Source organism: Dipteris shenzhenensis, chromosome 1 (assembly GCF_047967505.1).
Source record: "Dipteris shenzhenensis isolate YYH24624 ecotype China chromosome 1, Dip_SZ_1.0, whole genome shotgun sequence".
Classification (NCBI taxonomy): domain Eukaryota; kingdom Viridiplantae; phylum Streptophyta; class Polypodiopsida; order Gleicheniales; family Dipteridaceae; genus Dipteris; species Dipteris shenzhenensis.
The window spans coordinates 19973222-19998204 of NC_141596.1; the positions used below are offsets into that span (position 1 = coordinate 19973222).

General features: G+C 48.4%; 1 protein-coding gene across 1 annotated transcript in view; it reads right to left on the reverse strand.

The window, feature by feature from the left end:
• LOC147905515 (uncharacterized) overlaps window positions 1-24983 on the reverse strand; it is a 233189-nt gene that overhangs the window by 93819 nt on the left and 114387 nt on the right. The window contains exons 7-9 of the mRNA XM_087385680.1: window positions 1578-1976; window positions 1135-1473; window positions 516-878 (exon numbers count right to left, since the gene is read on the reverse strand). Coding sequence (XP_087241806.1) covers window positions 516-878; window positions 1135-1473; window positions 1578-1976 — 1101 coding nt within the window. The remainder of the gene's footprint in view (window positions 1-515; window positions 879-1134; window positions 1474-1577; window positions 1977-24983) is intronic.

The window sequence follows — 24983 nt, forward strand, 5'->3', positions numbered from 1 at the left end:
AGTCCATTACCCCATTTTGTTTTAGTGTTATCCGGATCGTTTACAAAACCCAAGAAGAAGTGTAAGCATATTAAACCTTATTGTTGATCTATGATTATGCTAAGCCCTCCAACTGAGAGGCATGGCTTGACTAAAATCATGTAGGGGGGACATGGAGCCTGTAGATGGACTTTGTTGTTGGTTGTTTTATGCATACTTCAACCACTTCTATCCTTTTAAAACCAATCTATCAAGTAGCTTGTAATCTTGCTCCTTAATCCTACTCACTCTAGCGCTAGGGACATTGGCGCATGGGCATCATAGACTATTGTTCGATCCTCAGCATTACAGACTGTCATGTGTAAGGGTCTTCACTCTAGTTGCTGTGAAGAGGTCCAATGGATTGCTTGCAACATGCAATCGAGCAAATATTTGGAGGGGAAGTACCCCATGTGCACCAGGAATTCAGGGATTGAGGAAAGATGACCTTAGACGTGAGGGAGAAACAAAAGGAAAACAAAGCAAAAAAGGGTTACCTTCAACAACATTAAAGGTGAAAGGGGATCCATGGATGCTTTGGTTGGCACTCTTAATCTCTAGTAGGAAAACACCAAGGCTGTTGAATACCAAGAATGTGAGCAGCTGCCCGCATACCAATCCCTGACCATTCTCCTGCAGCAGTTTAAACTCCATTTCTAGCACGCGCACATCCTCTGTACGTACCCTATGCACCACCCTTGCCTGGAACACCAACGGTTTCTCCCCTTTGGACACATTCTTGCACACCACGTTCCCAAATACATCCTTCTCTGTCACCACAAACTGTGCTAGCGTGCCTTCTTCCACGTTGCTTGTCCCATTTTGCCACTGTCCTGAACAGTTCTTCACAGATACTGGCCCTACAAAGGAAAAACAATATTCTATAATGTCAGCAGTTGCAGCCAACAGCTTCAACGTAGCTAGATCTATATAGCTAAAAATAGAAAACTAAAACAATGTACAAAAACATCAAATGTGCACAAGCACTCCCCTTGAGCAGAAAGGTCGTGGAGTTGTTTCTGCTACTGATGGAGGTGAAACAACTCAACATAGAGCAGTTGAATACCAGGATCAGGGAGAACTTGCAGCAAATAGTGGTTAGCATTTGTGATTTACCTGGCATGACGGAAAAGGAAAATGGTGACCCAGGCACGGATGATCCATATACATCTGCGATTGCAAACTGAAACTCCCCCGACAATGTTGGCAGAAAAAGAAATGTCACCACACTACCCTCAAACGATGTTGTTATCCTTGTATTGTATGGATTCAAAGTTTGGAATTGCAGCTTTTGGTATATACTCACTACAAGGTCCCTTAAATCTTTCTTCACCACTAACACAGAGTTATTGAAGCGGTCCTTTAATGATAGCATTGCCACAGATTGATCCCCAGCCGTGAAAGTATTGTTATTGTTCAGCCACACAAATTCACAAGCAGTGGGAAGGATGGAACCTGCATGGTCAATAATCAAGCCTTCTGCATATCAGCTTTGCATATGAAGGAAGATTTGAAATATGACATTAAATTGAGGGCACCCTTTCAGATTTTAGAATTACCTGCAAACACTTTGAAGTAGAATGGTGAACCATTCAAGGATTCCCCCCTCCTTAAAGAAATGCCTGCAAGGTAAAGGTAGTATTCCCCTGCTGCAGTGAGATTGAAATAAATGTTCAGAAGCCCGATGTCACTTTGGGGAACTAATCTCACATCAACATTGATCATGTCTGTGGCATTATCTTGCACAGATCCATCCAATTGCGTTTGTATTTGTGTCACATTTGATGCCTGAATTTGAGTTACATTTGCACTCAAAGAGAGAATCTCTTTGCTGCCGGTCGCCAGACTAACATTGTTTCCAAAGGAATCCATTTGCAAAACCTTAAACTGAGCTAGAGATCCTGCAGATATTTCTTGTGAAACCCAGGATCCCACACATGCTGAGATGTTCAGTGGACCTGTGCTTGGGAGGCATCAATGGTCTCAGATTCACTCTGACATGTCCTCTGATTAGTGATTTGTGAGTGTGATTAGAGAAGAGGACCCAAAAATCAAGTAAAGATCTTTTGAATTACTACCAATCAGAGAGAGTTTGATCCATAATTAACAACTATACAAACAATGACACAATCTGGGAATCCTCAACCCCTAATCATAAAATATTCCATCCAGAGTTCCTCATTGGCAGACATTTGATATCACTACGGATCTGCAGAGGTGCTTCTAGAGGAGACTTTGGAAATCCCATCGGAATAGAAAGATCACTCTCTTCTTTTGGCTCTCTATCCATGGCGGGATTGCAGTGAACCTTTGGAGATCTAGGTTCGGAGCCGACCCTACTTGCCCTCGTTGCCTCTCTGCTTCGAAGACTATTCAGTATTGTTTATGGGATTGCAGACAGGCGAGGATGATTTGGATGGGGGTAGCCAGGATTTTTAGTCACTTTGCCCACTCCCCATTCTTTATGACATGGGGTTCAATGGCTTGGCTTTCTCTTACAGGGCCTCAGGTATTCCATGAGAGACTTGACTTCTCTCGGGCCATTTTGGTTCGATTTCATCAGATTGAGTCTTGTTCATTGGATGTGGTACCACACCTTCCTTTTACAGCTGTACATGCATCTATGGATACTTCTTGGGAGATTCTAGCGAGCATAGCATCCTAGCATATCTGGAGAGCCAGATGTACAGAGGCTTTGGAGGGTACTCAGGTTCATCCCTCGCACACTTTGGCTAGTATCTGGACAGACAGACACCGTACATACTTTGATGGCCATATGGATGAGTATGCAGGGAGACTCCCATGCAACCTCAGCTAGGAGGGCTTCTTTCTTCAGGGAATGGAAAGATTCTCCTTTCTTCTCTAAGACTCCTACAGGGTTGAGGTGGCACTTTCAGCCTCAGCCTTGGGTGTTTTCCACCTCACTTTGAGGGGGTTTTATTTATCCTCATGATTTCATGATGTATTCTGCTTTGAGCTTGCTCTCGTGGGTTTTTTCTCTTACTTAATAAAAGTCTCTTTCTTGGAACATATATATATATATATATATATATATATTCCATCACATAAGAATGTTTCTACCAATTAGAGATATTTTTATCCATAATTAGCAACTATACAAACAAATGACACAATATGGGAATCCCAAATCCCCTAATCATAAAAGAATCCATCACATAAGAATGTTTTGTTTGCAGAAGGGGTTGTCTGCTCCTGCTCGAGCTCCCCCCTGCTAGCACCTGCCTACCCCCCCTCGCTGGCGCCCTGCCTCCCTCTCTGCTCCTCCGCCTTGCAGCCGTAGAAATGAAAGAATGCTAGAAAGAAATGTACAACCAAGCAAAGTACTTACATGATCGAGAAAGGCTTGAGGCTTGATAATTTGGCACGAGAAAGTACAATGCCTTTATAGGATAGGCACACACACTCTAAGTGTCAAATGTATATGGGATAAGTCCCGTAGTGACACGTGGCACTCTAGGATATAAAGTAGTATAGTACTACTCTAGAACTCAATAGAAACACACTAAAAGTCACTTAAATTGACTCCATTTCCTAACACCCCTTCATGGAGAAAAGGTGAGGGACTACTGGAATGGAACCAAGGACATGACGGCCATCAAAACTGTGCATGCCGGTCTAGAACTAGACATGGCTCCCACACAATCTCAAAGGCAAGTGAGCATGGCTCAAAGGCTAGTGAGCATAACATAGAAATCTCATCTAGCATGGCTCGGAGGCTATCATGCATGGATGCATGATCAACTCAGAGGTCTAGGAGACCAATGTACCAACAAATAGACCTATCAAAGCCAAAAACACATGGCTCCCATAGTACATCCCCTCTTGGCTCCAATGACTAATGAGGAACGTGGAACCACACACCAAAAATAGAAAAGAAATACATCATTTTAGGAGGACTATCCATGGCAGAATACCTTTATTGACTACACACATGATTTATTTGCATTCATTTTTGGGAAACACCCCCAGGGCAGAGTACCCAAAGATATCATGAGAAAGAAAAATCATGATCTCCATCATCCTCTAGATGTTGGAGACAGACCTTAAGAGCATGATCCTGTGTCGGATGGTCATATTCGTCTGCATCATCAGTAGTGGCGGATGCCACGCAACTGGCGTGATTCTTCGATTGTTGTTGAGCAAGCTTCTGGTAGCACCTGTCCTCAGTATGACCGAGCTTGTTGCAATAAGTGTACTTGAACGGCTTGAATGTCTTTCCTCGTGCTGGTGGAGTCGATGGCCTAGGTCTCCATTTGCTGGTGGAGGCAAGAGCCTGTGTACTATCCGATGAGTAGGATGGAGATTCTTTGTTGCAGCAATCCTTTTCAAGAAGAAGAGACACCATATCTTCGAATGTAGTTAATGCAATGCGAAGTACTTCGAGGGCATCCTCAAAGCGAGAAATCCCTTCCATACTTGTCATGAGGACAGCCATTTTGTCGTCGTCATCTGGGCAACACTTCAAGTTGGAGAGTTGTTGAACTAAAGACTGAATTTTTGCTATATGTGCACTCAAGGTATCAAACTCTTCCATTTTCAACTTATACAATTGCATTTTCAGAAAAACCTCGGAGTTGGTGATCTTGTTACCAAATATATGTAGGGCACAAGCGAGCAGAGTAAGAGATGGCAGACACAATGGAGCTGTAGGTGGCGGACAGAACAGTAGCGGGCAGAGAAGACAAGCGGGCAGATCAGTAGCAGGTGTACGGGCAGGCAGCAGGCCTGTTGTATGGCGCAACAGTCTGTACAGTTGTACGGTTGGCTGTACGGCTGGTACGGGCTGTTTGGACAGCCTTGTTGTATGGCACAGCAGCAGCGTGGGCAGATCCTGAAGCACGGACTGAATGGCGAGCTGAGCGGGCTGAATGACAAGCTGAAGCACGAGCTGAAGTGAAGACGAGCATGATCTCTTGATGAAGCTCTCCAATGGTGAGGCTCAAGGTGGAAGAGAGAGGTTGAGCTCAAGATGGAATTGGAGAAGGCATTCCTCCAAGGGGAATGAGGGAGAGAAGCTTCAATGTCCTCAATCTCTTACCTCAACCTCTTGGAAGATAGCCTAGGTCTGATACCATATGAAGATGCAGGACATGGAATGGAAAGGAAAGTAGAAAAGCAAGACTAGGCAAACATAATGGAAATGAAAGAATGCTAGAAAGAAATGTACAACCAAGCAAAGTACTTACATGATCAAGAAAGGCTTGAGGCTTGATAATTTGACATGAGAAAGTACAATACCTTTATAGGATAGGCACACACACTCCCATAGTGATGTGTGGCATTGTAGGATATAAAGTAGTATAGTACTACTCTAGAACTCAATAGAAACACACTAAAAGTCACTCAAATTGACTCCATTTCCTAACACCCTCTCACTGCTCGTCGTCCCCCACCTTTCGTATGGCTAATCCACTCTTGTTCCGTCCGCCCCGTTGGTTCGGCTTCAGTCACCTGTCTCTCCTGCCTTTTTGATAGCTGCTGCCACCGCATACCAGTCCAGTAGCTCCCCTGCCTTGGTTCTCTTGTGTGCGGGTCTCCCCCCCTACTATCCCCGCACCCCCTTCCACCATGCTTGTGGCAGCTCCTCATTGGAGGGTATTCCTCGGTCTATGGGCTTCGATTGAGTTTTTCAAGCAGATTTATCCTCCTCTAATCCCCTTCAGAGCTCTTTTTTTGGGGCGCTGCTGTTTCATAGCTTTCCCTTTTTTCCTTTTGGGCTGCACCTAGAAGCTCCCCTCTCCTTCCCTTTTTCCTTTTCCTGTCCATTTTTACCTTTCCTCCCTCAACTAGCAGGAAAAGTTCTTTGGCTTGCTTTATTGGGTTCGAATTCTAGGTGGTGACCTTTGGTCTGGCCAAATAGGGCTCTCATGGCAGCTCCCTAACCTCCCCTAGCCGCTCGGGTGCTTCTTTCCCAAGAAGACAAGCAACAGGTGAAGACAATAGTTCAGTGGGCTGTATTGTTGGCCTCATGCTCATGAGGAGCCAGCTTCATGATTGGATTTAGGAGAGCTTGGCATAGAGGTGACCACATTCAAGAGGTCGCCATCTATGGAAGGGGAGTCTCTTTTTTCCGACTAAGTTCCCCGACACCACCCAGGCCTTGGTGGAGTAGAGTTCCATTTTCCTCGGCCTGCATGTAGTGTTCTTCATTCCTTTGTACCATGGGTTCATAGTTGACATGCATACGACGCACCATGTGCAATGACGCTCCACTTCCTCGTACTTCTAGCGAAGTCTACCCTTCCCTCCATCGGAAACTGTTTCAGCACAGTGTCCCCGCTAACTACAACAGCCTCAATGGTGGCAGATGATATGGCTCCTTGACTCAAGGTGATTGTTGAGTACCCCGAATCTCTACCAGAGGAGATATTCCTCGAGACATAAAAAAGGGGAGAGCTTCAACAAAGGGTTGAGGTTTCTAGCCTCCCAGGCCAGTGCTTTTGCTACTGGTAGATGGACCACTTGGTGCGGGCTTGTCCTAGGGAGGCAGGCCAAGTACCCCCTCTTCTAAGCTTTGCCAAGGGAAACAGCGGGAGTTTCATGAGAAAAGAGCTCAACATCAAGCATGAGTCCCAAATCCCTTGGTTGGAGCCTTCCGAGGGAGCCCACACTAGGGTGGAATGGAAGAAGCCTGGCAAGAGGGCAACAAGAAATCACAGGTAGTGAGCTCGACTTTGACAGCAAGTAGTTAGGTCAGGCATAGGTTCCCTAGCCTCAGGGGAAGCAAGTAGATAGAGCCCCCTCAGGATGGCCCTAACTTCTCAGGGAGAGATTTTTAAAGCTCCTAGCAGACTTGCTAGAGTCAAAGACCCAGAGTATTGAGGCAGCTACACAAATGCAAGACACGGAATAGCTCATCTTACCTAACCCCCTCGCCCCTCCTATTCGCCCCCCAAATATCGTTCCCCCCCTCCACCTCCCTTCGCACCCTCCCCCTCGCCCTTGCCCAGCCCCTGCTGCAGTCACCCTCATCACCTCTCCACTCGCCCCTCCATCCCCCCTCCTCCCCCATTTCAGCACGCCCTCCCTCGATAGAGCTCAGACACACGCTATACCAGATGACAGGTATCAGGAGGAGCACGAGGAGGTCAGAGCTCACACAGGACACATGCCTCCACCCTGTGGATGTACATATGAGATGGTTTGTAGACGCCGCAGGATCTTGTTACATAGGGGACGTACTCGCCGCTTCGATCCAGGATGATGGCAGCTTTTCGGAGGAGACTTACTCATGGAGATCTCGCCCTACCAGCCGCTCACCTCACTTTTGCTCAGATTTGTACTCTCATAGCAGGAGGCAGAGTCGATGGACAGGATTTCCAGTATTATTTTGGTTCTCAGACTCCGTGATACATGGACTTGTATCTTTGCATTGACATATTGTACTCATCCCCCCATTTTGCACCCAGGGGCGGTTTCCTTGCATCTAGCTTACTTTGTATTTAGGCTCGGATTTGACATTATGTACTTTCACTTGCATTGTATTGCGTAGCACTTAGATGATATTCGACGATGCCTCTTCTTTGTGGCACGTTGATTTTGTGCTATCTTGTACGCAGAGTTCTTGATGTCCCATGGGCCCATTTTGGCCTTTAGTGGACAATAATACACTTTCTTTCTTTCTTTCTTTCTTCCTCCTCCTGCCTAGCCCCTCAGAGTCCCAGCCCCTCTCAATACCTAGCCAACTGGCAAGGGCACAACGTCGGCCTCTTCCTCTCGCTTTTTAGACCGGCCCCCTCCTAATAGAGGGACACAGCCCACACGGAGCCTACAGAGTTAGGCGATCCATTCTCCTAGCTTCTAGGTCTGAGGCCTTGCAGTCCCTATCGAGTGAGTTTGGAAGCTTGGACCTTAGGAATACCTCGACATCCCAGATGATTACCCCCTTGCCATGGAGATGCTCATCCTTTTACTTCAGCCTCAAAAGGATGGTTCCATTGGAGCAATTGGTACCCCATCTTGTCCTTTTTTTGGGCAAAAAAGAGACTTCTATTAAGTAAGAAAGAAACTCGCTAGAGCAAGCTCTGTGCAGAAATACAACATGCTAAGCATGTAATAAAAAAGAAACCAAGGCTGAGGTTGAAAATGCCAACTCAACCCTGTAGAAGTCTCAGTAAGGAAGGGAGAGTCTCTCCAATCCCTGAGAAAAGTAACTCTCCTGGAGGAGCCTGCTCGAGAGGATCCCTGCATGGTCGCCCATATGGCCATCAAAGTGTGTACCGTATCTGTCTGAGTACTGGCCAAGATCTGAGAAGGGTGATGAACCTGAGAATCCTCCATAGCCTCAGTGCATCTGGCTCTCCAAATGTGCCATGCTGCAATGCTAGCTAAAACCTCCCATGGAGAGTCAACCGAGGAATGAGCAGCCCTGAAGAGAATGGCCGGAACATCCTCTAAAGAGCACGACTCCACAAGGTGTTGTCGGATGTGTAGAGCTCAAGACAAGTCATGTCTCTCGAAGAAAACCTGGGGCCCTAAAAGAGTGAGCCAAGCCATTGATCCCCAGGTCATATAGAAGGGGAGGCGAATAAAAGTGCTGAAAAGTCTTGTAATCCCCTTCCATATGATTCTCGCCTATCTGCAATCCCAAAGGGAGTGTTGTAAGGTTGACAGGACATCTCAGAGGGACTGCAGGGAGGATCTTGCAGATTGAGGCAGCCCTTCCAGAGGTTTGGGTAGACACATATGATATGCCACTCACTTCCTCCACTTGGGCAGGTACTTTTTCTAGAGGCAGGGTTCCGCTTCAGGTTTTGGCCTTCCGAGATGCACAGGAGGATGCTTTGGTTTTTAGTGTCCAGGATGGTGGCAGATTGCTCAGGTCCACAGAGGACATCTTGCTTGAGTCTGCTTTTCAGCCTATCAGGGTTGTAGGTCTTTTGATGCAGGGATCTGATTCAGAGTGGTTCCTAGACCCAGAGCCCCGGCTACTCTCCACCGGGTCTTGGAGGCTCTGGCTCTATGGGGGAGTTCCCATCAGGTATTTGCAGTGGGACCCCGGAGAGTGGGAGTGGATTGACACAGGGCATCGAGAGAAGAGCATCCCCTTCTTTCGTTACACAGTCAGTAATGCCAGGAGATATCAGCTCAGTAGTAGAGGTTGGAGACCCTCTAGAGTTCCTCATTGGGAGACTTTTGGTATTACTGCGGATCAGCAGAGGTGCTTCTGGAGGAGGCTCTCGAAATCCCACAGGAATAGAAAGATCACTATCTTCTTTTGGCTTTCTATTCATGGAGGGATTGCAGTGAACCTTTGGAGGTCCAGGTTTGGAGCCGACCCTACATGCCCGCGATGCCTTTCTGCTTCGGAGTCTATTCAGCATTGCTTATGGGATTGCAGACAGGCGAGGATGATTTGGATGGGGGTAGCCAGGATTTTCCGTCACTTTTCCCATTCCCCACTTTTTATGACATGGGGCTCGGTGGCTTGGCTTTCTCTTACAGGACCTCAGGTTTTCTATGAGGGCGTTGACTCCTCTCGGGCCATTTCGGTTCGATGTCATCGGATTGAGTCCTGTTCGTTCGATGTGGTACCACACCTTCCTTTTACAGCTGTACATGCCTCTGTGGATACTTCTTGGGAGATTCTAGCGAGCATAGCATCCTGGCATATCTGGAGAGCCAGATGCACAGAGGCTTTGGAGGGTACTCAGGTTCATCCCTCGCATACATTGGCTAGTATCTGGACAGACATCGTACATACTTTGATGGCCGTATGGACGGGTATGCAGGGGGACTCCCGTGCAGCCTCAGCTAGGAGGGCTTCTTTTTTCAGCTAATGGAAGGATTCTCCTTTCTTCTCTGAAACTACTACAGGGTTGAGGTGGCACTTTCAGCCTCAGCCTTGGTTGTTTTCCACCTCACTCTGAGGGGGTTTTTTATTTATCCTCATGATTTCATGATGTATTCCGCCTTGAGCTTACTCTCGCGGGTTTTTTTCTTACTTAATAGAAGTCTTTTTCTTGGAAAAAAAAATAAGAGGTACTCTACCCTAGGTTGTCCCTAAAAAATTATTGTATTCTGCCCAGTCTATGGCCAGAATATGGACTGATACTATACACACATTGATGGTCATCTAGGCGAGCATGCAGGGATCCCCTAGAGCAACTACAGCCAGGAGAGATACTTTTTTAAGAGTTTGGAGAGGATCTCCTTTCTTCTCTGAATCTCCTTTAGGGTTGAGGTGGCAGCAGATTGCCTCGATGCTCGAGAGTCTAAGGCACAAGCTTTTGGACTTGAGGTCGGCCAAACTCTCTGTAGCAGGCACTTGCAATGCTGAATTGAGCTGCTCCTCTCCCTGTGAGCTGCTGCCCCCCCCCCTCTCCCTCTCTCAGCCAGCCCCCTCTCCCTCTCTCTCCCTCCCCCTCACCCTCGCTGCCCGCCCTATCACTCCCCTTGCTGCTCCTCCTCTCCCTCCCCTTTGCCAGCCCCCTCTCCCTCCTCCCTCCCTTCCTCCTCCCCGTTCTCCCTCTCCCCCCCTTCCAGCCCACCCGCCCCCTCCCTCTCCCCACTTGCTGCCCTCCCTCCCCTGCCCCCGCCCCCTCCCCGGCCCCCTCTCCCCCACCTGCTGCCCCCCCGCCCCCTCCCTCCCCCGCCCCCTTTCTCCCCCACCCTCCCTCTCCCGCTGCCCCCCCGCCCCCTCGTCCTCCCCCGCCCCTTCCCTCCCCTTCCCCCTCCCCTGCCCTCCCTCTCCCCCCCCCCCGCTGCCCCCCTCGCCCCCTTCTCCTCCCCCGCCCCCTCCCTTTCCCCCCCACCCCCTCTTCCCCCCCCCCCCCCCCGTCCCTCCCCCGCCCCTTCCCCCACCCTTCCTCTAACCCCCCCCCCCCCCCCCTCCCTTCCTAACCTGCCCCCTCCCTTCCTCTCCCCCGCCCACCTTCTCCCTCCCCTCCTTCAGCCCCCTCCCTCCCTCCTAACCCGCCCCCTCCCTCCCTCCTAACCCCCCCTTTTCCTCTCCGTCGCCTACCCTCTCCTTCCTCGTCAGCCCTCTCCCTTCTATCCTATCTCAGCTCCCCTCCGCTTCTCCTCTCCGTCCCTTCCCCTCTCTCCTACCCTCTCCTTTTCTCCTCCTTCCTATGCCCAGGCATCCTGGGTAGTAGTTTCACGGGTGGAGATTTAACAGTGTTGGAATCGGCCTTTTCACTTCGATTGGCGAATGGATCCCCATTCAGCCAGTCTCTGTCCACTTCCACTGGCCGCTAGAACCATCATTTTTTCAGAAGACGAGTTGCATCAGCTCAAGAAAGATGTGGAATTAGAGGGCTCCACATCACTTTTCGCCCGCATCTTTGGGTCACATCCTTCTAGATCACGGCAGCGTTACCAGGAGATCTCGCCCCACACCTCAGGGATATTCGACTTCTGGGACGTGGATTCTTCCAAGTGATTTTCGACTCCCACGAGTCCACAGCCCTTGTTCTCAAAGCTAATCCCCTGGCTTTGGGTTCAAGGAGGATTTTTCTTTTGCCCTACACCATGGGCTTCGATCCAGTCAAGGAGGACAGTTAGGTCACATCACTGTTCATTAGGTTTCTTGGTCTTCCTCAGGTTTACCATCGACTTCTTGCTACTATCGGAGCCATTTTCGGAGTAGTCACTGAGATTCACCCCCTTCTTGGCATGCCTTCTTCCTCGGCAGAGGTAGTCAGAGCAGACGGGGTGCCTCGAGTTAGGGTCATTGTCTCTAACCCTAACATCTCAGATGACCACATCATGATTCAACGTCCAGATGGCTTTCTCTTTTGACAGAGAATCGAGATTGCAGGTAGACAAGATCAGTGCAGCATTTGCAACACCCTTGGGCACTTTGCTAGAGATTGCCCAAGGAAGAGAAAAAGACCCAAGAGGTCTTTTGGTGCGGCTCCTTCACGTACTACCCTCTGCACCTCCCTTGCGGCCTGTACTACGCACTCCAGGACTACCAAGAGCAACAGGGCGCTCTGCTTCGTGCACCCTAGGACCACAGGGGCAGCAAGGCACCCAAATCCTGCAACACTCCTAGTACCACATTGGAGAGCGGTCAGAGTGGCTTCTTTACCTCAGGAGGAGACCTTTGATCCGGTTCAGACAGATGCCATTCAAACTTCAAAGGTGGATGTTGCTATAGACCCAGATACTACAGTTTCACATCAGGAGGGACCTTCAGATGCACCAACCCTAGTCATTTTGGTTTTTGATCACGAGGGGGCTACCGATACTTCTCCCCCTCAGACTGTTCATGCCACAGCTGAGGGAGTGTATGCACAGATGAGGACTCCAGATCCTTCTTCAGCCCAGCCATAGGCCTCCTCAGCTCCCAGCTCCAGATCTGCTGATAGAGGCCTGGCAGGTCCTTCTCCTCCTTCCTCTACGAGTGCAGGTCTTCTTCGCACTCCTCGGCCAGAGACTTGCTTCTCAGGAACTCTTTTTCAACACTACCTGATTCGGCGACTTTCATGGATGATGAGGAGTTTGTGCCCTCCACCTTAGGGGTCCCGGTCATTGGGATTCCTTTTGATAGTGCCTCCCTCTCAACAGATGTAGGGATCCTTTCACCTATTGAGTTTCCTGCTCTCGGCAGGAGTGTTTCGGCCTAGGGGAAGCTGGTCTCCTCTACTAGGTCGAGTAAGCCTTTCCATCCAGCATCCTCCTATCGATAAGGATAGCCAGCTGGAACATACAAGGCCTAGGCGGAGTTCCACACTATCGCCGTAGGTAGCTGATCCGGAATCAGCTTCATCCAGGTGTCACTGGAGGTGCTATTGATATCCTTTTTATCCAAGAACACAAGTTGGATGCCAGTGATTGCTCTAAGTCTGGCAAACTACTTCCTAGTCATACTTTTTAGTCGCGTGCCTTAGGCACCAGGGGGGGGCACTTCTATTTCAGTTTCGCAGTCGGTTCTCCCCTTGGTTGTTGGACACGGAGTCATTATTTCCTCTAGAGCTCAGTGGATTATTCTCTTGATTGGATAGTGTAAGGTTGGTTTCCTTAACCTGTATGCCTCCAACATTAGAGGGGAACGTGTCTTTATGTGGAAGGATTTGCTCTCCTGGGCCCCCATTGCGGATTCATGGGTGATTGGAGGTGACTTTAACATGGTTGAGTTACCGTCAGACAAAAAAAAGGGTAGAGAAGGACTTCTTCACTCTTTGGAGAGAGCAGCTTGGGATGCCTTCCTTTTTCACTACTGTGGCAGAGATACTTGGTTGGACGATGCCTTTCTTATTCAGCCACAGTCCCTTCTGTTCTCTTGGTCGAACAGGAGGCAGCAGATGCCTATTCATGCACGTATTGACAGATTCTATGTAGATGATTGGGCACTTGATAGAGGTGCATCGGTATGCATTGCTGCTAGGGTTTCCACTTCATACCACTTTCCTGTTGTGCTGGCTATCTCAGAGCCTCACTTGAGGGGCCGATCCGCGAGCATCAAGATTACAGATGCCTTGGACACAGAGGAGGACCTTACAGAGGCAGCCCTGTAGATATGGGTTTCTCATGTCCAGGGTGGGCAGCCATTGCCATCAGAGGCAGCTGCTGCCCTTTCTGGTATTAGCGACTTCTACCTCTCAGTTGCTCGTACCAGGAGATGAGATATTCTCAGATGTGAGATTGGTGTTCGCCAGCAGTTGGCAGCTCTGCAGAGGGAAGAGCAGAAACGGCCTTTAGATGCTTGGATTCAGGAGCGCCTTGCTACAACAAGGGCTCATCAGCAGGTATTGCTTGATCAGAGGCTTGATCAGAGAGCAGAGTATGCCTTTCATGCACGGAAGTCCTTCTGGATTCAGATGGGTGGCAGAGTCAATAAACACTTTTTCTCTACTCTTGGCCCTAGACATAGTAGAGAGAGTGTATCCCAACTTATTGACTCACATGGGGTTTTACAGACAGATCCTGATGATGTCTTGCGCATAGCTTCAGATTTTTATGCCGCCCTTCTTATTGCTAATCCTGAGACACGGGATAGAGAGGATGCTAGATAGGTTATTTGGTAGAGCATCCCTTTGTTGGTGAAACCGGATATGCATGTTTTGCTTGATGCACCTTTCACTAATACAGAGTTCAGGACTGCACTTTCAGCACTTCACAAGGGCAAGTACCCAGGTTTGGATGGCCTTGCCCCCTCTTTTTTCACTGCATTCTGGGATTTTTGATTGGAGTCTACATAACTTCAGCCCTGCAGGGCATTTGGGACTCTGGTGAGATGCCCGAGTCGCTTACAAAAGGTCTCATCCACCTTATCCTGAAAGGAGGTTGCAGAAATCTAGTGTCCCAGTGGAGGCCTATCACACTTCTGGGGACTTGTTACAAGATTCTGGCCAAGGCAATCAGCCTTCGATTGCAGCCCCTTCTCCCAGATCTTATTCATGACACTCAGACGGGATTTGTGCATGGTAGAAGCATTTTTTATAACATTTTCTCTTTCTAGGAAGCCTCGGAGTGGGCCATGCAGAGCAGCCAGAATCTAGCCATTCTTCTTTTGGATTTTGAGAAAGCTTATGACAGAGTACATTGGGGTTTTTTGGAGGGCACCCTTCTATGTTTTGGCTTTACTGATGCTTGGATCAGAGGTGTTTCCTCTTTGTATAGATCAGCCCACAGCCAGGTACTTATTGGTGGGGTAAGGGGTGAGAGATTTCAGATTTTCAGATCAGTCCGTCAGGGATGCCCCCTTGCTCCTTTCCTTTTTTTGTTCGTGGCCGAAGCTATGAGTATCTATGTTAGATCTCAAGCTGACATCTTTGGGCTGAGACTTCCCATTGAAGAGGAGTTACTTGACAGTGAGTTGGTAGATGACATAGCAATTTACTTGGATGCCACTCCACAAACGCTCACTTCTTTCAGGACAGCATTGGATTTATTTTTCTTGGCGGCAGGGGCGCAGATAAATTGGCATAAATCGAATGGCTTTTGGATCAATGACGAGGATACTCTAGTTTGGGGGCTTGACATAGGATTCACTTGGGTTCAGAGGGGTGTGCCTGTCAGGTATTTGGGCTGCCAGGTCAGCTTGGATATTTCTACCACGCAGCAGTTTGCTCCCGTGTTGGAGAGCGTCAGGAGGAAGCTCCTTTTTTGGAGCTCAGCCAAGCTAAATCTTGCCTCTAGAGTTGTGGTGGTCAACCAGGTCCTCTTGGTCACGGCCTGGTTTGTTTGTTCTTGCTGATGCTGTTCTAGGGACTGCATCACTCAGCTCAGGAGACCGACCAGAAATTTTCTTTGGAGTGGGCTTGATGGCAAAGTAGATACCTTAGCCAGGGTGGCTTGGGAGGCCCTTATCCTCCCTACACAGGAAGGGAATTGTGGATACTTCTTGGGAGATTTTAGCGAGCATAGCATCCTGGCATATCTGGAGAGTTATATGCACAGAGGCTATGAAGGGTACTCAGGTTCATCCCTCGCACACTTTGGCTAGTATCTGGACAGACATTGTACATACTTTGATGGCCGTATGGATGAGTATGCAGGGAGACTCCCATGCAGCGTCAGCTAGGAGGGCTTCACTCAAATTGAGTTGAGGAGTTGCCCTTGTTCTCATACATGGCACGCATTGGTCAACGTCTACAAGTGGAGGCAACAGCTAGGACTCCCTCGAAAGAGCGTCACTGTATGCAGTAGTAAGTTCCCTAGGAGGTGATCTCCTCTCCCTTTTTGGTCACATCTTTGGACCAACCGCTAATCACAAAAGATCTCTAGATGGTAGCACATGGAGGTTTTCCATTGGCCCATGGCTGGAGCAGATGTGTGTAGATGGTATATGCCATTGTTGTGCAAATAGAGATTTGGAAACGATCTCGCATTGTCTTTTGGGTTGCCCTGTATTGCAGAGGATCTAGATGGGTGCCCTTTGTTTGTTGCCAGGATGCAAAGGTTATAGGGAGACTTCCCTTGGATGGCTACTTGGTTGGGGGAGGCGAGTCATGCCTTCTCCATTGATCAAGCCTCTCCAACCTACAGGATCCAAGGGCAGCGGGTCTTCAGGATAGAGACATGGTTACTTGTTAGGCCCTCCCGTCTCTGGTAGCCCAGCCTAGTAACATCGGTATCTCCGATCGATAGCCGGAGTCGACCAACTTCGAGTCGGAAGCCTCCTCTGACAATGTCATTATGACTCCGCTATCAGCTTGGTTAGGCAGTTATAGCCTCCTCTGACAGGGTCATTATGACTCCGCTTTTCCAAAAAGATTACTTCATTAAGTATGAATTAAAACCACAAGAGCAAGCTCTAATGCGGGAGTACATCATGCCATGCATGAGAAAAAACCGGCTCAAAACGAGCTAACAAAAATCCAAGGTGGAGGCTGAAAGGGCGACCTCAATCCTGAAGGAGACTCAGAGAAGAAAGGAGATCCTCTCCAAACTCTAGAAAAAGTACTTCTCCTAGTTGTAGCTGCTCTGGGGGATCCTTGCATGCTCTCCCAGATGGCCACCAATGTGTGTATAGTATCAATCCATATATTGGCCATAGACGGGAAGGGTGAACCTAGGAAGCCTCCATTGCCTTTGTACATGTGGCCCTCCAAATATGCCAAGCTACAATGCTAACTAGAATCGCCCATGATGTGTCCACCGAGGCATGGGCAGCTCTGAAAGGAGTGAAGGGAACATCCTGGAGAGAACATGACTCCACAAAGTGTCATCGTGTAATGAAGGCTAAGTCTGAGTCATGTCCCTCGAAAAACACCTGAGGGCCAGTAAGAGATAACCATGCCAATGATCCCCAAGTCGTGAAGAAGGGTGCTCTATGAAATATGCTAAAAATCCTAGCAACACCCTCCAGATTGTCCTCGCGTGTCTGCACTCCCGGAGGCAATGCTGAACTGACTCAACTGCTGCATGGCATTGAGGACAAGTAGGGTTAGCCCTGAACCTGGATCTCCACAGGTTCACTGCAATCCCGCCAAGCATAGAAAGCCAAAAGAAGAGAGTGATCTTTCTATTCCTGAGGAATTTCCAGAGCCTTAGAATTGTGTAACGAAAGAAGGGGATGCTCTTCTCTCAGTGCCCTTCATCAATCCACTTCCATTCCCCTGGGTCCCACTGCAAAAACCTAATGGGGGAACCACCATATAACCAGAGTCTCCATGACCCAAGTGCCAAGAGAACAGGGTCAAGATCAAGATACCACTGTGAGTCCTTGCCCCACTCCATGTAATCAGCAATCCTAACAGGCTAGAAGGCAACCTCCAAAAGATTATCATCTGAAGATCTAAGAAGTCTGCTGCCTCCCGACTGAACATCAAAGACAAGGGTCTCCTCAAGTGCATCCCGCAATGCAATAACCTGTAAAGGAATACCCGTCCCCGAAAAAGCTCCCAACCAAGTGGACTCTGTGATAGGCATGTCATCTGTATCTATCCACTTTGCTGGTATAGCTGCATCTATATGCTGCATCCTGACTGTACTCTCTCTGATGTGGCCAAATGATAAGAGTCTCTGATCCTCTGGAAGCTTCCTAAAAGCCTTCCAAGCACATACTGTGGAAGCAGGTCCCCTCTCCCATCTAGACCACTGCATATAATGTGACACTCCTAGTGATCTGCCATGCTCATCCAATAAAGAGTCATTCCACATGACTGGCTACCTGTCTATTTCTTCGCGAGAGGAGGGTGGAACTCTTTGAAGAGTGCCTCTGAAGCTGCCCCAAGCTTTCAAAATGGCAGTGATGAGAGGACAAGAGGGAGATCTAAGATGGGCTGAAGTAAAAATCCATCTCAAGCTATCCATCCAATCTCACTCGTGAGATGGTGTACAAGACTGAATGCTGTGTAAGAAAAAATCTTTCCAAGGATCCTGTCCAAGCATCAATCCTGTCACTATAAACTTGCAAAGCAAGGCCGTACACTACAAGTTCGGATTAATAATATTGAGACCTCCTTCCCCTGTGGGGAGAATGAGGGTCTCCCAAGCCACCCTGGCTACAACATCTAAGGTGCCATCCAACCCACTCCATAGGAGTTCCTAATAGGTCTCAAGAGCTGAGAGATACAACCTCTAGATCTGCACCAACATGAGCAAACAAACCAGGTAGTAGCCAATAATACCTGGTTCACAACCAGTACTCTGGATCCAAGGTCAAGTCTAGCAGAACTACAAAAAATGAGTTTCCTCCTGATGCTCTCCAACACCGGAGCAAACTGTTGTGCTGCCACCCCAACCTGGCATCCTAGGTACCTGATGGAAACACCCCTCTGGATCCAAGTGAATCCTATGTCATTCCGTGAGTTTGGAGTGTCCTCATCACTAATCCCAAAGCCATTGGACTTGTTCCAATTAATATGAGCCCCTGCTGCCGTGCAAAACAAATCCAAGCGTGTCCTGAACGAGGTGAGTGTGTGTGGTGTGGCATCCAAAAAAACCGTTGTGTCATATGCCAACTCACTATCCAAGAGGTCATCCTCTTGCCTCAACGGAAGCCTCAGCCCTATAATATCAGCTTGAGCTCTAAGATAATAGCTCATAGCTTCGGCCACAAATAAAAAGAGAAAGGGGGCTAAAGGGCATCCCTAACTGTCTGAATTGGTAATCTGAAGCCTGTCTCCCCTGACTCCACCAATAAGAACCTGGCTATAGGCTGATCTGTAGAGAGCTGACACCCCTCTGATCCATGCATCTGTGAATCCAAAGTGAACGAGGGTACCCTCTAGAAAGCCCCAGTCTACTCTGTCATAAGCTTTCTCAAAGTCCAAGAGTAGAATGGCAAGCCTATGGCCATTATGCATGGCCCAGTCAGAAGACTCCCAAAATGGGAAGATGTTATCGAAGATGCTCCTGCCATGCACACAGCCCGTCTGCGTATCATGCATAAGATATGGAAGAAAGGGCTGCAAAGATCTAGAAGAAAGGGCTGCCAACGAATGTTGATTGCTCTTGCTAAAATTTTGCACAAAGTACCCAGTAGAGTGATCGGTCTCCACTGAGACACTAAATTCCTGCAACCACCTTTTGGGATAAGATGAATGAGGCCCTCCGTAAGTGAGTCTGGCATCTCACCGGAGTCCCAAACGCTCTGCAGAGCTGAGGTAATGTGGTCCCCAATCTGATCCCAAAATGAAATAAAAAAAGAAGGGGCCAGCCCATCTAAGCCAGGGTACTTGCCCTTGTGAAGGGCAGATAGAGCAGTCCTGAACTCTATGTTGGTGAAGGGCGCATCAAGTGAGACTATCATATCCCCTATCACCAACATAGGTAAGTGCTGCCAAATAGCAACTCGAGCATCATCTCTAGCCTATGTTTGGCTCTGCTATAAGAAGGGAGGCATAGAAATCTGTGGCTACATGCAAGACAACATCTGGATGTGTCTATTAAACTCTGTCTGAGTCAACAAGCTGTGAAACACTCTCCTTACTATGTCTGCAGTCAAGAGTAGAGAAGAATTGTTTGTTGACTCTACCTCCCTTCTAAGTCCAAAATGACTCTCTGACATGAAAGGCATACTCTGCTCTCTGATCTAACAGTAACTACTGCTAAGCCCTTGCTGCAGCAAGGCGCTCTTGAACCCAAGCATCTGTAGGCCTCTTTTGCTCTTCCCTCTGAAGAGCAGCCAACTGCTAGCGGATGCCTATCTCTCTCCTAATACGAGCAACTGAATGATAAAAGTCACTAATATCTGAGAGGGTTGTAGCTATATTTGACGGGGAAAGCCGCCCATAGTGCATGTGAGATCCCGAAGTCCGCAACACTACCTCTGTGAGACCCTCCTCTACGTAGAAAGTATTTGGAATCCTGATACTAGTAGAGAGACTCCTCACATGAGGATCTGAAACAAACAGAACAACTGGAAAATGATTTGAAGTGGACACCCCAAGTTTAATGCATACTGTCCCACCTCTGTCCAGAGCCCAATCATCCACATAAAATTTGTCAATCCATGCATGGATAGGCATCTGCAACCTCCTGTTCGACCAACAAAATAGGAGTGACTCTGGTTGAGTGTGGAAAGCATCATCATGCCAAGCATCTTTGCCACTGTCTCGAGCCTCCTTGGTACCCCCAGCTTTCTAGGTTGTTCCACACTCACTCTCGCAACCTGGATGCCCTACCTTAGCTTATGCCTCCGCTCAAAATGCCTCCGCTCCCACCAGTCAATCGTCCAACGGTTCGGGTTGTTGTCGCATTGTGAGGATGTAGAACAAGTCGTGGATGGATGAAGATTTTTGAGGGACGTTGGAGGGTATTGCAGACGGCCCTCCACTGTCCGACCCAATCTTTGTGGGCCAAGCAAGATCAGTCCACAGACGATGGCCTGCGTCGCCATAGCCAGAGTACTTGTTCACCCACGCCTCCAACAACATAGGAGATTCCCTTGAGTTGCAATCGGGATCGAATGGCCGCACGGGGGCTTGAGGAATTTGGGCTGAGAGTAGGCGCTCATTCTGTCGCCGAAGCTCACAGATGTATATATTATTTTGGTCTAAGCAGTATTTTTTCCGCTCCCATTGCCTCTGACTTCTTTCAAGGTGAGGTTCTCATTGTATCCGTTCCCTTGAGTGTGCCAAAGTGTTACCTGTCTGTCCCTCCTGCATCTCCAATCATCCCAACTTGGTTAACACCGGTATCTCCAACCGGTAGGCAGATTTGTTCAACTCCGAGTCAGAAGCCTCCTCTGATAGGGTCATTATGACTCTTTCGTCGGCTTGGTTAGGCAATTACGCCTCATGGTGGCTGTGTCAGACATTTCAAATGTCCTCGCGCCTTCATTTTAACGCCCAACGGCATCGGCATTCCATGTCCTAGATGGCCATTGGCAGGAACGACATTCGTTCAATCCTTTGGGCACAACGACAACTCCACTCACCCGGTCAAAACAATCCATTGGGTAAATTAAGCTTGTTTGCTCCATTTTTGCAATGTCGGCCTCCAAAGCCCTTCCATAGTTAGGATTCATTCGGCATGGCCCTTTGATCACCAAGCCAGAGTCTGGGTACAAGTCAATGCAATGCTCAATGATCTCAGTTGGAACTACTTTTCTGTCTACACCATGCAAAAGACTACCATGTATTCCTAAAAGAACTCTGTAACCGCGGTAGTCATGTTTATCAAATCCATGTGGCTACCTTTAGATGCTTTGGGTGCTTCTTAGTCCCTATGTCGAGATAGTGCCAAAACAATCTCATGCATGATCCACCAAGGAAATGCTTGCTACTCTACAGAGCTGCTTGCTCCCATCGCCTCTAATCTTGCATGCATTGAGTACCTTGAAGAGGAAAATCACCCTCAATTTTGTGTCTTCTTAAAGAGGTAGATATCTTGTGCCATTGGTGGATGAAGTCAATCTTTTCTTTTGATTTTGGGCTTGTTTTAGCATACTCCTTTAGGGTAACCCCTCCACCTCACAAGTCAATCTAGAATCCGAGCAGTCCTCCAATCTTGTGGCATCCACATCTGATAAATAGAACTCAAGCAAGTCAAGGTGTTCTACATCTTCCACTCCATAACCTGCAAAGGGTCAGCGATTCTTTTTTGAACGTGTATTACTCCTTTTGAGTATTATTCTTGGTGCATGTCATCAAATTCTTTGGCACTATCATCAGCGTGTCGTGAGCTTCCTCTTTCCTTCACTGGTATCCTCAATCTCTGCGCTCACATGTTGATCAGCCTTTTCTTTGCTCTCATTGGTGTTTTCGGTCTCTTCAATCATATGGTGGTCATTCCATTGGTTGGTCATATTGGTGTCGCCTCTTCCAGTGGTCACGAAATGTATTCACATCCTCCTCTGTATATTATCTTGACAATGTTTGAGACCAACATCGGGTATGTGCAAGGTGTATTGCGGAGACCAAAGGGCAGCACCTCATAAAGTGTGTCCAATGCCCTTGCATTGTGAAGCAAGGTCTTCTTGGGCTAAGTTTTGCATCATGCTATACTTAGCTAAGCGGTGATCCAAGTCAGCACACATGACACAATTCCACCATGTTGGTTGACAAGGAGGCAAGGGACCCATCCAAACTAGGATGACTACCTCTTCCTCCTTGGACCACCTGAGCAAGCATATAAGTGAGGGTTTCACTCGTCATTGAATCCCTAGTGTCATAAGTTTCATTTTGGAAGGAGTCATCTTCATGTAGACAGAAACATGGAATTTTTTTCTCTATTTTGTGTAGTAGCTCATTGGAATTGCGGACATCTAGTTGCCCCATGGGAAGTGTATTCTCATGTTTGATTACAGTTCTTCTTGGTGCAGCACTCTTGAACCTGATGTTAACTGCTGTCCCGACATCTACAAATACATTCTTTAAGGATAACCAAGTTATTTCCACTGCCACATGTGGACTTTGCTCACATGTGAGGGCAGTATAAGCTACGCATTGGCTTACCATGGTTCCATTTGTCACCCATCCTTTTTTGGGACTTGCACTTTCTGTCGACCTCCTCACATTTGTTTCAAGAATGAGATGATGTGTTGCTTTATTTGTGGAGACAAGTGACATAGTTGCATTAGGATGATGCTGGGTTGGAAGTCCATTAGATCCTCCCTCAAGGAGTAAGGTTGCGTGATGGCCTTTTCAGACCTAATAACCCTTGGCTCCACCAGGGGATCAAAGCTTACCCATGGTCGAGGTGGTAGGTCCGCATCTACTACGTTGTTCCTTGGATGGTTTGATCCATCACCTTCTTCCCCTTGTCTTTCACCTTATAGATACTCTATGACTAGTACTCCTTGCTGAAACAGGATGTCTCATTTTGTCTTGGTAGAAGAGGGTCTTGCTAGAGGAGTGGAAGGTCCTGCTTGCTCCTCTTGTCCGTACTATGCCCTTGTATCTTTGAACTTCTTGGGTTTGATGCAAACCTGACTCTTCTGTCCTCCTTTGAAGGAAATTGTGGAGTTAATCCGTGTTTCTCAGAATTGAATTGTACTTACCTTGTGATGCTTTTCACTACAGTCATGAAGGCCTGCTTGAGGCGGATAAGGTCTTGGATGATGACAATTTTCCAAGTATGTTTTCAGTCAAAGGTTACAATTTTATAACCGACATGAGACCCTTTGTGTTTAGGCACATTGAATTCAGCTACATCAGAGGGATATTTTCATCTCAACCTGTGTAATGTGGTGCAGATGATCCAGTAGTCTTGACCCCAAGAAACCTGGTCTCAGATTTGGAGTTGCCAATAGAAGCATATTGTTTACAGAATGAAGCCATTACTACTTTTCATGGAAATGTTTGTTTGGGTCAAAAGGAAATATATTACATTTTTAAAATATTTTGATCTCAACATTATGATGTGGTGCAGATGATCCAGTAATCTTGATCCCAAGGAATTAGGACTGAGCTTTGGAGTTGCAAATGGAACCATATTGTTTACAGATACCTATAATGGAAATCCTCATTGTGGTCAAAAGGAATTTTGTTTGCTTGCATTTTATTTTCTCGCAAGAGAGTGGGAGCACCAAATTTGGCTTCTCCTTTTAATGTCTGTTTGTACCTTGAAACTTCAAATATCACAACTTGGTACCCTATTTCTTTTACTTAAATTTCTAGAAACATGCTTTGAAACTGTCTAGTACGGACGAAGACCCGTATAGTCTCCCTTGCTGCACCCTCTCCCTCAGACTGTCCCTCCCTCTCTCCCTTGCCCTCAGCCCCTCCCCCTCCCTCAGCCCCTCCCTCCCTTCTCCTCCTCCCCCTTCAGCCCGCTCCCTCTCCTCCACCTCTCAGCCTGCACCTCCGCCCCCTCCCTGCCTCTCAGCCCGCCCCTTCCTCTCCCTCTCCTCTCCCTCTCAGCCTGCGCCGCCCCCTCCCTGCCTCTCCGCCTCTCCCTCTCCTCTTCCTCTCATCCTGCGCCGCCCCCTCCCTTCCTCTCAGCCCGCCCCTCCCTGCCCCTCCCTCTCCTTCCTCTCCCTCTCCTCTCCCTCTCAGCCTGCCGCCGCCCCCTTCCTCCCCCTCCTCTCCCTCCTCTCCCTCTCCTCTCAGCCCGCCCCCTCCCTGTCCCTCAGCCCACCTCCTTCCTGCCTCTCCTTCCTCTCCCTCTCCTCTCCCTAGCCTGCCCCCTCCCTCCCTCTCAGCCTGCCCCCTCCCCTTCAACCTCTCAGCCTCTCCCCTCTACCCCTCCCCTCCTCGCCCCTTCCCCCGCTCCCTCCTCACCTCCTTTCCCTGTTTTCTACCCCCCTATCTCCCGCAGCATTTTTTGGAGCGGAAGGAGCCTCCAAATTGTCAAAGTCGGCCTCCTCACCTCAATTGGCGATGGATACTCCGTCAGCCAATCCTACTCCACCTCCACCGGCCGCGAAAACTATTACCTTTTCTAAAGATGAGTTGCAGCAGCTCAAGAAGGATGTAGAGATTGAATGCTCTACCATGTTGCTAGCACGCATCTTCGGGTCTCACCCCTCCAGATCCCAAGCCAGAGACTGGATGCTTGCGGCTCTCCCCCCAGACCTCACTCCACGATTGTTAGATGTTCGTCTTCTGGGACGAGGTTTTTTCCAAGTTGTTCATGACACTCCAGAGGCTGCGAGCACTGTGCTCAAAGCTGAGTTTTTACACCTGAGACACAGGAAGATCTTCTTTGAAGCCTTTCATATTGGTTTCGACCCAGTGGAGGCAGATAAGAAAATATTTTTGCTCTTCATGAGATTTCCCGGGCTTCCCCAGGTTTACCATCGACTTCTTTCTGTTATTGGGGAGCATTTTGGCGCGGTCGCTGAGATCCCACCCCTCCCTGGGTTGCCATTGACTGCAGTAGAGGCAACCAAGGCTGATGGGATACCTAGAGTTAGGGTCCTCTGTAAGGATCCTAACCTCAAGATGGACCATGTTATGATCCAGCGCTCGGATGGTTTCTTTTTTCGCGAGAGAGAGGAGATTTCAGGTAAACAGGACCAGTGCAGGAGATGCAGGACCATTGGACACTTTGCCAGGGATTGCCCTAGGAAGAACAAAAGGCCCAAGAAGCCCTCTGGTACAACTACTGCCCCATGGCCTCGACAGGGGGGTGGTACAGGTCCAGCACTTGCTCCTCAGCCT